The sequence below is a fragment of the Tachyglossus aculeatus genome, chromosome 4, assembly GCF_015852505.1.
Source record: "Tachyglossus aculeatus isolate mTacAcu1 chromosome 4, mTacAcu1.pri, whole genome shotgun sequence".
Taxonomy (NCBI): domain Eukaryota; kingdom Metazoa; phylum Chordata; class Mammalia; order Monotremata; family Tachyglossidae; genus Tachyglossus; species Tachyglossus aculeatus.
The window spans coordinates 100,482,442-100,496,955 of NC_052069.1; the positions used below are offsets into that span (position 1 = coordinate 100,482,442).

Below are 14,514 nucleotides of genomic sequence, written 5' to 3' on the forward strand. Positions count from 1 at the left end.
GGCCAATCTGACTCAAAAACCAGTCCAGCCAGTCAGAATGTCCATCTACTGCTTCACCTGTCTGGGATAAGCAGTCACCCAGCCACTAGCTCCAGCCTCTCCCAGCTCATCAGGGGAATAAAAAGCAAAGTTACTTAGTGCTTCAATCTTGCAAGTCCGGGATGCAGGGATCACTTAACGCTCTCTGTACAGGGAGTACTAAGCAGATCTTAAATTAAGAGGCTGCATCTATAAGAAACATGGAGAGGCACTACTTTGCTTTATCTAGTTTCCCTTTAAAGATTTATACAATCAACATGAAAACCCAAAAGAGGAACTAGATATTAAAAAAAGTCATGATGGATTGAAGAGCTCTGCACAGGTGTCTGCATTACCTGTAAATTACCCACAAGGTGGAAGAAATGTGCTGGCTGCAGACAGGTGGTTTTTACTAGGAGGCATTAATGTACCTTCAATTATTCTACTGCATACTGGCTGGGTTAACTCAGCCAAATTAGAATACATTTTATATTGACTATTTTGACATTTGTTTTATTTGGCAAGTAAAACAAAACTGATCCAATTTCCTTGCAGCCATTGTAAACCATAAAGTGTACAACAAGAGGTTATAAACTATATAAGCCTTGTAAACACTTCTTCTGAGCCCGCTGCTGCCGCACTGGGCTCCGTTTCTGGCCTTGAGCCCAATGACTGTGCTGTTCCCCTGCCCCTCTGCTTAATCATAAAGTGACCCTTCCACCCACAATGATTAAGGGCACTCCTGCCATGCCCGGCTAAGATCATTTTTCCCCTTTCCCATGGAGAGTGCATTCTTCTGAGCTACCGAAAATTGAAATTTGCCTTAGACACATGTCCCTTCTGAGCTTCAAGACTCCTTTCTGAGGGAGTCCTGACTTTGGGACTTCTGGGAAACCCCAGAGAAATTCAAAAACTCCTTCCACAGGCCAACCCGGGCCCCGAGTTGGAGGCTTGCTTATATCCCGGCTGGGCTGCAAATGCAGACCACTGCCGATCTGTGTCAGTACTTGGTGGGAGGTATCCTTCTAGCACTCAGCATTCATTTGGAGCTGCGGTGTCAGAGGACAGATCGTCTTTCATCCAAGTACAGGGTCGAGGATGAGAAAGCACTGCTCTGGGCTGTGTCTGACTCAAGGATAGTGAGAAGAGTCACTGAGATCTGATGCTGGAAACAATAACATTGCCCTGGAAAACTCACCAGCGTAATTTCTTTCTGGGCCAACATATGACTGACTGGAAGGACTTCCAAAGACAAGCTTTCCCTGAGGTAATTAAGTTTAAATACTGTTCTGAGGAATGGGGAGATGTCATTTTGCTCATCCAAGTTCCCTTGTGAGAACAACTTTAAAAACTAACATATCCCCTGAAAAACTCCAAACATTTTCAATCAAAACACCCAAAATACCCATTTGCACAGCAGTCTGTGGTGCTCTGGGAAAGGGAACAATATAAATATTGTAGTATTATTACTAAGCCTCACTAGGCTGAAAATTGGTTGCTTGCCAAGGTCAGGAAGGAATTTGCCCTCAAAAATCTTTTTAGAAAGCAATCCCAACTGGCCAGCTACAAAAGCATGTGTCTTCAGGCAGCCACGGAATAACTCCAATTGGCACTAGCCTCTGCAGTGGGTTTTGGGGGGCCGGAAGGGGGGCGTTTAAGGAAGACCATGCCTCTACTTCACTTCCCATGGTTCTGAATAATTCCTCAATCAGCAATGACAGATATACACACAGAAATACTAAAGGACTAGAATTTTGCATTTAATGTAAACATTTTTTCAAAGGATAACATTCCAGGGCTAGAGAAGCAGTGTAGCCTAGTGGATAGAGCATTGGCCTGGGAGTCGGAAGGACCTTGGAAGTCAGAAGGACTTGGGTTCCATCCTAGTTCTGCCATTTGTCTGCTGTGTGAACTTGGGCAAGTCTCTTAACTTCTCTGTGCCTCAATTACCTCATCTGTAAAAACAGGGATTGAAACTGTGAGCCCCATGTGGGACATGGCTATGTCCAACCTGATCATCTTGAATCTACCCCACTGCTTAGTGAGTATCTGGCACGTGGTAAGCATTTAACAAATATCATTAAAAAAAAGATGCTGGCAGAATAATGAATCATCTAAAATGTACACTAAAAAGCAAATTAGCAGCAAATTCCCAGTCACTGACATTCCCCCAAGTCAGTATTAACACATCGTATACTTACATGCTCAATCACTGAGAAATCTAGGTCACCTGAAGAAGACACTGTACCCCAACAGTTAGGCTACTCTCAGTGAGCCTTCCCCACTATGTCTGAGTCCTGATCCACTTACAGCTCTGATCAGTATCAACCCCTCCTTTAGATGGGGCAGCAGGAGACAAAGCTTGGCCTAGTGGAAAGATCCCAGGCCTGAGAATCAGAGGACCTGGGTTCTAATCCCAATAATATCATCTGCCTGCTCTGTGACTTTGGGCAAGTCACTTAACATGTCTGTGCCTCAGTTTCCTATCTGTGAAGTGGGAAATAAATAACTGTTCTCCTTCCTACTTAGATTATGGGTGTGATGAAAGACGGCACTATAACCAACCTGTTTACTCTGTATCTTCCCCAGCGCTTACTTCAGTGTTTGGCACATTGTAAGTGATTAACAAATGTCATCCTTACAACTGCTCTACTATTATTTTGAGTCAAGGGAGCTTTGCTGGGTCAACACTTTCTCTTGTCAATGACTGAATTCATTGACAGCTGAACTGCAATGACTTCAACTCAATTTGTTGACAGTTAGCTTTTAAGCATTTCATTTTTGACTATTTGTTGTACTGCCAGTTTCTCGTGCATCCTGACAGATGTGCTCCACTACATATTGAAATACAACATCCAACTTAGAGAAGAGATGAAGAAACGAGTTGATGAGGACTCACCTGGGGAGGTTAGGAGCTGGGGTGGAAGCTGAGGATTGGGAGGATGGGGTCGTAGACTGAGATGATTCATGATTTCTTGGAACTCTGCCCATTCGGTACCAGATCCCCATATTGTTCAGTTCCCTTTAAGAGAACAGAGACATCTTTAGGATCGAAATAACATAATAACATTAAACTATAAATAACGCCACCCTGGATCAGAACCATGGTCCATCCACCCCTGGGTTATGCCTCATACCATGGCAGCAGAAAGCTTTACAAGAACAGGACGATGACTGCCCTCAAACATCCCTAACTTCTCCCTTGAAGAGAATGCTGATCATTTTTCTAATCACCAAAGGAGCAGGCTGTCCAAAGCTGAAATGGATACCCATGATAGAATTGGTTCATTCTCTTGCACATTCAATGGCATTTTAATGAAACAGCAGTTTATGGTATTAACAAAAACAGATTACACTGGAAAACACCACCATACAGTTTATTTCAAATTTCTGCAAAAGATGAATCCCCAAAACATGGACTGGAGTAGGGATGATGCTGGTGTCCATTTGCAAAGTTTCTAAGCATCTGGAAGAAAATATCACCCTAAGGTACTTGACAGTCTTAAATTACGGATCCCCAGGCCAATTTATCTCAAACTGCCCAGACCACCCAAGACCTTGCCTACAGGATGAGTCCCCCAAACCAGAAAGATGCTACTTCAGTTCCCTTTCTAGCTACATTTTGTTGTTCCATCATGCCCCAACCCCTAGCTATTGCGCAATATTGTGAACAAAACTGAATTCTTGGAACGATTTTCAAACACTCAAGTTCTCTCCAGAATTGTTGTAAGATTCCCTTTATCAATGATTCTATTGAGTGTTGTATGTACTGTTTGGAAATCCCAGTTTTTCCCTCTGGGCCACAGCTTCCCCAAATGGACCACCACTTTTACTTGCAACCTAAGCTAGTGCTATATCTGCAGGCAAGGGAGAGAACAGTGAAACTGCCACATTGAAGGACTTTGCTTGAGGCCGGCCCTCTAGATTTACCAAACACCTAGCTAGCAATACCAATTCCTCTTCCTAACTTGGAAAGTACTTACCCTATGAAGGTGTACTGAGGAGGGGCCTGCTTTGTACGGCCCAAAATTCGCACATCACAGATGGCTGCCTCGGTGGAGTCCCGAGGGATGAATTTAATACACAACCTCTTCTTTCGGAAAGCGACTTCCTCTGCAAAAATGAAAAAGAGGAGCTGAGTTGGACTTTATATAGAATCAAAAATTAGAAATCTGAGCAGCATGCCTTAGCCTCCTCCACAGCTGGTGCCTGTCAGGATGATACAGCCCACAGTGATTTGTCTACCGGATGGAAGCTGGGTTCCCCATCATCGCCTGTGCAGAGCAAGGGATTGCTGGATGGATTGAGTCAGGTCAACCCGCACGGCCCTACTTGAACAAGAACTGCTCAGTTTGAACACGAGCCTTGTTCCCAAGGATGGGGTGCTCGAGTTAGTGCCTTTCAGGACACCACCAGAGGTGCCCCACATGATTGTAAAAACCCCCTGGTCAGAATCAGCATCTGTTTCTGGAATCCTGCAGCAGCAACTATCCCTGGGTTAGGAACAACTCTTGGACTTTTTGCATTCCAAGACTCTCAAATTAGGCAGACTCTCGACTGTAAGCTCGTCATAGGCACGGATAGTGTCTGCTAATTCTGTTGTACTGTACTCTCCTAAGTGCTTAGTACAGTAAGCACTCAACAAATGCTATGGATTGATTAATTGACTGACAAACACTGGGTCACTGTACCAAAATTATCTTCTTAGTTGCCATATTCTGCTTTGAAGTCCTTTCCACTGAAGGCAACTGCTTGGGCAGCCTGGGTCAATTGAGCACTGGTCAGGGTCATTGAAGTCCTGAAGATTGGCCTGATCCTTGATCCCACCCATCCCAGCAGCCCTCCTTAACCATGCCTGCAGAGGGCCAGGAGCTTGAGTTCTGCTCTAGCCATCTCTGGGCAGATTAGATAGTTGATAATCTGGAGAAACAGAAATTTGCCCTCAATTACAATTTTTAAAAGTACTTGGCACACCAACTGACAAAATAAAATCCAGGGGTTGGGGACTGACTTTGGCCATTTATGCTCTTTCTTTCACACTTTTCTCCCTTTATCCATGTGCAGGAAAGACAGGTTAAGAGATAGAACCACTAATTACCCATGCTTAAGCAGCACTAATTTTAAGTAAACATATTATAAACAGTCAATAGAAATGTGTTCACTCATGCTAATGAACACAGAGAAAGTACACACCACTTTACTAAAACAAACAGCTTTCTGGCTTTTAAGTGCTGTATGGATTGCCACAAACTACATTTGAATTAACTATAGGAGTCTCGTTTTATTTCTTCTTCACCGTCTTAACCAAATCATGGCAACTGGGCACCCACAGAAAAAGAAAGCACACGTGACTATTCCTGTAAAGATTATCGGAACTTCTGACCTTTCTAAATAGAGAAACCACCAAGAATCTTTTTACCATACATACTCCTGCTCACTGCTACTTTAGAATCTCAGCTCAGGTCTAACTCCACCCATTTTCCTAGAAGTCAGTACTTATTCCATCCACTTATATTGACTGAGTGTTCACCTGTCTTCTCTATTGGACTGGCAATACTTTGAAGGCAGAGATTGTGTCATTCTCGAACACATTCCCTTATGCACCTAGTTTGAGAGATGTACATTGAATAATTGATAGCAATAATGGTAATTTTACTCTTAGGAGCTTGTAATTTTGTTTTCTCCCTGGCCTGTTAGCAGATGCTTGTAAAATGTGGCATGGAGGAGAGTCTAGCCAACAGGTAGAATAATCTCATGTATCCAGTCTCTTTTGGCCTTTCCCATGTAGATGCCACCAGTGGTAAGTGCTACCTGGCCCTTGGGTGGCAGCCTCAAGAAATCAAATAGGTTTTGAAGGCTAAAGTTCTGGTTCAACCGGTTTGAGGCCCACTGAATAGAGCACGAGGGGAGCAATCATGCAGTTGTCAAGAATTTGTCTATAAAATGATGCACCCACGCCATAAATATCTGGTTTTGCCTTTGGAGTAGTTGTAGAGCAGCAAGAGAAGGGTGCACAAGGAAAACATTTCAAATTTTAATTTTCAAGATATTGGGGTTAGTGAACCCCTAAGGCTAGAGGCATCAGGCAGAGGGGAGGTGATGGCCCAGGACACAAGGAAGGGTCAGGTGGGGTCTGCTCCTCAGAGGCTCATCCAGCTACTGATGTTCAGTGAAACAAAAACAGCAGGTGTGCTCACGCTCCATCTTGTTTAGGATCCAGCTCACAATTTCCCTCTTCCTGTACTCCAACTGGTACCCCTTGAACTTTACTTGAATTTGAGAAACAGCGTGGCTTAGTGGAAAAAGCATGAGCTTGGGAGTCATCATCATCATCAATCGTATTTATTGAGCGCTTACTGTGTGCAGAGCACTGTACTAAGTGCTTGGGAAGTACAAGTTGGCAACATATAGAGACAGTCCCTACCCAACAGTGGGCTCACAGTCTAAAAGGGGGAGACAGAGAACAAAACCAAACATACTAACAAAATAAAATAAATAGAATAGATATGTACAAGTAAAATAAATAGAGTAACAAATATGTACAAACATATATACATATATACAGGTACAGTGGGGAAGGGAAGGAGGTAAGATGGGGGATGGAGAGGGGGACGAGGGGGAGAGGAAGGAAGGAAGGGGCTCAGTCTGGGAAGGCCTCCTGGAGTAGGTGAGCTCTCAGTAGGGCCTTGATGGGAGGAAAAGAGCTAGCTTGGTGGATGGGCAAAGGGAGGGCATTCCAAGCCCGGGGGATGACGTGGGCCGGGGGTCGATGGCGGGACAGGCGAGAATGAGGTACGGTGAGGAGATTAGCGGCGGAGGAGCGGAGGGTGCGGGCTGGGCTGTAGAAGGAGAGAAGGGAGGTGAGGTAGGAGGGGGCGAGGTGATGGAGAGCCTTGAAGCCCAGGATGAGGAGTTTCTGCCTGATGCGCAAATTGATTGGAAGCCACTGGAGATTTTTGACGAGGGGAGTAACATGCCCAGAGCGTTTCTGGACAAAGACAATCTGGACAATCATCTGGGATGAGTCAGAAGATGTGGGTTCTAATCCCAGCTCTGCCACTTGTCTGCTGGGTGACCTTTGGCCAAGTCACTTAACTTCTCTGTGACTCAATTATCCTCATCTGGAAAATGGGGATTAAGACTGTGAGCCCCACATGTCACAACCTGATTATCTTGTATCTACCACAGTCTGCAGTACCACAGAACTGTGCTTGGCACATAGTAAGCGCTTAACAAATACCATAATACCATAATAAATATAATTAATAACAATTACAGAGTTAAACCCCCCAGAGAATGAGCCATGAACTCCCTCTTACCTAATCCCAAAATCTCTCCTCAAATAACCAACCGGGCATAATGCTTGTGTGGAAGATGGAACCTTTATAAATAAGCTACTGTCACTTGGGCTTTTCAGACAAGAGCTCTCTAAATGCTATGTAAAAATCAAGAGTAAGTGACAGAGTGACTTTTAACAGAACAAAATGATTTAAACGTCCCCTTTGAAAATGAATTACTTGATTTGGATATTTAACATTCTACTAATCTTTCAGGGCTCTCAAACTGCAAAAGCATAGAGGGCTTCCATACTTCCAATACTTGAGTTTCTTTAATGTACATCCGAAGTAGTAAGAGTAGAAAGTAGAAAGCTAAAGTATGACAATCATTCTGACGTGAAAGCAGTGAACAGAGAACAGCCAACAGGGTCTATGCAATGTGGTCTTAGTGAACACTCACCCCCACTCCCCTCTGTTTACTAACCACTGAAAAATTATAATCCATTCAGAATGTATGGGAGAAGCTGGAAAACCCCACTTGGGCTTGACTGAGACAGGAGCTACCGAGGAGGCACCCAGGCCCATGACCCTCAAAGGGGCTCATGGGGGCCATTCCTACAGTCCCTGCTGCCCATCTACATGCAACTTTTACTTCTGTCGCAGCTGCTGCTCTGGGGAGGAAGACCATGCTCCAGGTAGAGCAAGAGATGGCCAATTTTGGTGTAGATGCCCACTCGCCTGCACATCGTGGCCTAAATCTGGCTCTATCCATCCCGGAAGAGCATCCCCTCACTGGAGGCCAAACCTCTGCATCTCATTAAGAGCCTCACTAGCTAAGATGTGTCAGGCCATCAGTAGAAACTCATTTAGTTGCCTAACAAATCCATAACAAATTCCCAAACTGAAAGACTCCCTACTCCTGGGTTCTTCTACTACTACTACTAATAACTGTGGTATTTGTTAAGCACTTACTATGCGCTAAGCGCTGAGTTAGATCAAAGACAATCAGGTCCCATGTGGGGCTCACAGTCAATGTAGAAGGGAGAACGGGTATTAAATCCTCATTTTGCAGATGATGGAAGTGAGGCACAGATAATTTAAAGTTCTCTGACTCTCAGGCCTGTGCTCTTTCCACTAGACCATGCTGCTTCTACCCCTCCTTTTAGCCTTGCAGGGAAAGGGGAAGAAAATGCAAGAATCTATGAGCTAAGTGTCACTGGCTCTGATCAATCAATCAGTGGTATTTACTGAGCACTTACTGTGTGCACAGCACTGCACTTAGCACTTGGTCTCCCAATACAATACAGCAGAGTTGGTAGGCACATTCCCTGCCCACAAGGAGCTTACAGTCTACAGGAGGAGACAGGCAATATAAATAAACTGTGGATATGTACATAAATTCTAAGGGGCAGAGGGTGGGATAAATAGCAGGTGCTTAAAGGGTACAGATCCAAGTACATAAAAGATGCAGAGGGGTGAGGGAGTTGGGGAAAAGAAGGCTTAATTGGGGAAGGCCTCTTGGAGGAGATGTGATTTTAATAAGACTTTGAAGTTGGGGAGGGTAGTGGTCTGGCATGTACGGAGAGTGAAGGAGTTCGAGGTCTGAGGGAATGTTTGGCAAAGGGGTTGGCAGTGAGATAGATGAGATCGAGGCACAGGGAGCAAGATGGTATTAGAGAAGTGAAGTGTGCACGCTGGGCTGAAGTAGGAAATCACTGAGATAAGATAAGAGGGGGTGAGTTGATTTAGCACTTTAAAGTAAATGGTAAGGAGTTACTCTTTGATGCAGAAGTGGATGGGCAACTAATGGAGATTCCTGAGGGGTAGGTAGATGCAGACTGAATGGTGTTTTAGAAAATGATGTGGGCAGCTGAGTGAAGACTGGACTGGACTGGGGAGAGATAGGAGGCAGAGAGGACAGTGAGGAGGCCAAGGCAGGAGATAAGTGTTTACATCTAGGACCTTTCCAGTAGAAAGGGTTTCTACTGTTTTCTTCCCATTGGATCTCATCAAGGTGTCTCTGCTGCCATTTGGACTGGTTTAGGCAACTAGAGACTCTTCCTCTTGACCAACCACAGAGAGTCAGCCTCAAATGCTGATGCACAGGAAACTCTCCATATTCCTGGTGCTCTCATTTTTTCTGTCCCATATTCAGACATGGAAAAACAGTAAAGGTTTTTATTGTACTTTCAGTCCTCACTATTTTTCCTGCTCTGACCAAAACCAGATTCAGGAGTGTCTAGGTGTCCCCAAGCCTTTCTGCCCATGAATGTTAACAGATTTCATCGTTTCTTCACTGGGTGAACAGTCGATAGCTTCCTTGCTAGGAGTGTCACTCTAACACAGGAGGAAGGCCTGGATTCTCTCTTGGGCAACTCTCCATAGAAAGCTTTCCAAAACTGGGGTGGGAAGACAAGGCAGTGTGTTTGTGCCACAAGCTTTTCACTATGTTTAGGAAAGAAAATGTCAACCCAATGCATTAAAATAAAATAAAATAAAATAAAATAAAATGAGAAACAACCAGCAGAACTGTGACAAATAGTGACTCACGGGTGTCCACTGTTTCTTGAATCGGGATGAAACCTACAGGCAGGGTGTCCTTTATGTCGATGAGCTTCATATCCACCAGCACGTTCCCTAAGTGGCTCTTCAGAAAGAGGAGACAAAATGCACACTATTAATCCCAACCCTCTGACTGCACTCTTCTTGCCATTTTGACTTCTAGATGTACATTAAGCAACGCAGTGATTAGTTCAGCTTCACTGCAGCCGGTTAATTATAGTGGGGGCCATCTAATCCTCCCAGGCAGCTCTCCACAGACTTCACACGGCTCTTGGGAAAGCAGCACCCATCCCACGCTACTAACCAGGCAGCTTGCCTGATTCTTGGCCAGCAAGATAAGCGGTCCACTCAAACAGCAGCAAGTGAGGGGTGGGCGGGAGGGAACCCGAGGCAGTGCTTCAAGTCTGCTTGAGATTCGCCCCAGTAGAGGGCAGCTGTGCACACCAACCGAGTCCTGGCGTTAGATGGCTGTCTGCCTATTCTTGCCCATCTGTATTACATAGTTTAGAGAGGCCATGTTCCAGGGCATTCACTATTGGGGCACACCATGTCTGAACATACTATTGCACCAATTATAGGCTAAAATGCCACTGTGCCCAAATCAATCCAAGACGCAGCACGAACGCAGGACCCACTAGGAATCGCAGAAATGCCTAGGAAAGAAATAGTCCAACCTTTATTTCTCTAAAATCTCCAGGGAAGCCCAAGGACCATGGATTAATAGAAAAGTGAAACCATCCTGGCTTCAGAACTACAGTCCTTCTCAAAAAGCAAAACTGCAAAACATAATCAAAAGGCCTTTGAAAGTCAATAAACCCAAACAATGCATACACTCCCCGGGATCTAGTTTCTCTAAACAGACTAAAAACATCTTTCAAAGACAACATACTATTCCCTAATTACTACAGAGAATTCCCTTTAAACAAGCTAGCACTTGGAGGCAGTCTTTGAAGTTAGGGAATGTGTGCTAAGGATATCCACCCCACAACTCCAAACCCATTTGGACACCCTGGAGGTTTCATTAAGCTCTTCTGAGCAATTTATGGCTTAGTTCCTGCTTTCTACAGTGATGACCAGTTAAAGTAAAAATTACATGTTTCCAGTCCAAATTTCTCAGTTCATCAACCCAGCCACCCACTCTACTTGGTACATTTTAATGTCAGTTCTCCATGCCCAGAGACCAGTAGAATATTACTCAAGATTACTTGCTCTCTCTTTGTTGAGAAAATATATAATTGTTCAAGTGATAACTCCACCAAATCAACATCAAAGGATCGACTCTATTATGTTTAGAGCTTATCTGAGAAAACAATTTCTGACTCTACATGGCTGCCTGGGGATACTCAGTGTACTTTCAGATGTGGGAAGCAAACAAAACATACTGGGTTTGTAAAAACATTTTTTTTCCCTGCATCTCTCCAATATCCAATATTGAGAAGTAGAATGGCCGAGTGGAAAAAATATGGGCCAAAGAGTCCGAGGACCTGGGTTTTAATCCCAGCTCTGCCTCTTGCTTGATGTGCGACCTTGGGTAAATTACGTAACTTCTTGGCGCCTCATCTTCCTCATCCTTAAAATGGGACTAAAATACTTGATTTTCCCTCCCCTCACCAAGAGCAGCCACTGTGAGACAGGGGCTATGTTTTATCTGGAAGGAAATAAAGTCACAACTTCCCAATGCCTCAATTGCCTCATCTCTAAAATGGGAATTACCTCCCTCTTCCTGCGATTTAGACTGTAAGCCCCATATGGGACAGGGATTGTGTACCACTGATTACCCCAGCACTTAGAACAGTGCTTGACACACAGTAAGGACTTAACAAATACCATTGTATTACTACTACTACTACTACTAATAATAATAATTATTATTATGGTATTTGTTAAGAGCTTAATATGTGCCAGGCACTGTAGTAAGGACAGGGGTGGATACAAGCAAATTGGGTTGGACAATGTTTTAATCTTCATTTTATAGATGAGGTAACTGAGGCCCAGAGAAGTGAAGTGACTTACCCAAGGTCACACAGCAGACAAGTGGCAGAGCCACGATTAGAACCCATGACCTTCTGATTCCCAGGCCTGGGCTCTATCAGGCCTTGCCACTTCTCATTATTGTTATTATTGTATTATTATCTTCTTATAATGTATCAACCCCAGCACTGAATACAGGGCTTGGCACACAGTGTTTAAATATCACAATTATTATTAACCCATCATCGAAATGCATGCAGGGAAGTCTACCACTCTTCTCAGTGAATTCTCTGGCCAGGACACTCAGTCAGGAGTTGTAATTCACTCTAACAATTAAACCAAAGCCGCTCCACTCAAAATGCTGACAGGGGAGTTGATTTTTACAAGCAAATATAACGAATTGAGTAAATTATTCTTTTTTGCCTTGATCATCAAAAAGGGAAAATTTAATTCATGACAAATGTCTTCCTAACTCATCATTAAGAAGCAATTGAGTAGTCTTGGAAGTACCACATTTGACACAAATTTAATACTTCTTCTTCAAAAGACTAACTGGTCACAGAGCTTCAACCAGCTCCTATGGGTAAGCACTACAGAAGGTGGAGAAACTCAGCTTCTGCAGGATAATGTGAACGTGCAGAGTGGCAGAGGATTTTGCCGAGAAGCAGCAGGGCCTAGTGGATAGAGCACCAACATGGGAATAATAATAACTGTAGTATTTGTTAAGCGTTTACTATGTGCCAGGAGCTGTACTAAGCACTGGGTGGATATAATCTGAGGATCTGGGTCCTAAATCCAGCTCTGCCAATTATCTGCTGTGTGACCTTAGGCAAGCCACTTAACTTCTCAGTGCCTCAATTGCCTCTTCTGTAAAATGGGGATTGAAAATCTGCTCTCCCTCCTATATGGACGGTGAACCCCATGTGGGACTGGGACTGTTTACCCCCTGATTGACTTGTATCTACCCCAGTGCTTAGAAGAGTTCTTGACACATAGTGAGCACTTCACAAATGTCATTAAAAAAAACCAACCTATTAACTTGGCAAATAAACATTAGCTGCTTTCAAAAAAGGTCTGATCCAACCCATCCTAATGTTTCTAAACAGCAGCTGCTTTCCCACAACACTGCCTCTTTCCTGGCTCCTCCACTTGTCTGCTGTGTGACCTTGGGTAAGTCCTTACTTCTCTGTGACTCAGTTACCTCATTGGTAAAATGGGGATTGAGACTGTGAGCCCCTCTTGGGACAGGGACTGTGTCCAACCTGATTTGCTTGGATCCACCCCAGTGGTTAGTCCAGTGCCCGGCACATAGTGAGCACTTAATCAATACCACAATTATTATTATTACCTGTTTCTATTCAGTAGGGATGGATAGTTGGACATCCTTGTAAAGACTGCTTTTAATAAAGAAAACTATGACAAGGGACTGGATTAGTCCTGCTCAGGAAGTCCAGTTTTGAGATTGCAAACTCCATCAAGCCTCTCAACTCTGTGGACATGCCAGTGCTGGAAGTAAAATATAAAAAACTTTCGAACTGGAACTCCAGTGGCCCCCATCACGCCTGCCTGTTTCCCAAATGGTGAGCGGGCTTTCCGGGGTTGGGGGTTGGGGGGAGGTGCAGCAGCAAACCAGCTGGTGGAAGCGGCGGGAGGAAGGTCCAGCCAGCTACTGAAGACAACACTGGGAATATAGCACAGGGCCTTGGGTTCAGGGAAAATGGGAGAGACAGGGCTGTAGCTTCTGGCGACCAAAGAGACAGCAGGGACTGAGGGTGGGGTCTGATGGAGCAGCAAAGGAGGGGCACCACTGGTGCCACCCGTTCTGGGTATTTTTTTTACAAGAGGTCTGAGTTCCGACTGGTTCTGGCTTAATTCCAACACTGGACTGTGCCCATGCCAGGCTTGGCCTGCCAATGGTTGCCCCAATGGGGATGGCGGAAGGAGAGATGTGGAAACACCCACCTAGGTATGCCTGATCAATCAGACAATGGTAGCTATTGAGCACTTACTGTATGCAGAGCACTGCACTAATGTCCAGTGTCAGGCTCAGTTGCTTCTGGGTGCCCTACATGGTTCCTTCCTTGCACCCGCAGCCACTGGAAGGGCTTTAACACACAAGGCTGAAACCCCATGCTGTGAACAGTGAATGTCTGTTGGTTGTTGTATTGTCCTCCCCCAAGCACTTACTGCAGTACTTTGCACACAGTAAGCGCTCAATAACTACGATTGAATGAATGAATGAATGAGCGTGGACCTCTCCTCTTCCCCAGACTGGCCTTTCATTTCCCCCTCATGAATATGAGAAACATTCCCAATCCTTGTTGAGCAAATGATTCATGCCCAAAGCCCAATATGCACTGACTCGGGGTATTTATATTGTCTCTGGTAGCCAGTATTTGCTAGTATACTGTAATTATTTTTGACAACCTTGCATTTAAGGTGGCCACAGATAACCAACTTAATATTCAAATGTTCATAAATCCTTCTGTTTAATATCCTCCCTACCTAATCTATGCACATTATTATTACACGTAATGCAGAAAGTACAGTGCACGAAAAGTGCAATTAATCTCGATCCTTCCACAGCAAGTAACCACACTCCAACCTCAAGACTCTATACAAATAATATTATGGGGAGGTTGAGGAGGGGGAAAGGAGACAGATTTAAAAAGGGCCTCCCAAAGTC

At 44.4% G+C, this 14,514-nt stretch overlaps 1 protein-coding gene across 2 annotated transcripts in view; it reads right to left on the reverse strand.

The window, feature by feature from the left end:
* The window catches only part of MVB12B (multivesicular body subunit 12B), a 155,395-nt gene that overhangs the window by 88,952 nt on the left and 51,929 nt on the right, over positions 1-14,514 (reverse strand). For both annotated transcript variants that reach the window (XM_038745172.1, XM_038745173.1), the window contains 3 exons: positions 9,846-9,942; positions 4,002-4,131; positions 2,918-3,040 (listed from right to left, as the gene is read on the reverse strand). In XM_038745172.1, the coding sequence (XP_038601100.1) occupies positions 2,918-3,040; positions 4,002-4,131; positions 9,846-9,942 (350 nt within the window). The remainder of the gene's footprint in view (positions 1-2,917; positions 3,041-4,001; positions 4,132-9,845; positions 9,943-14,514) is intronic.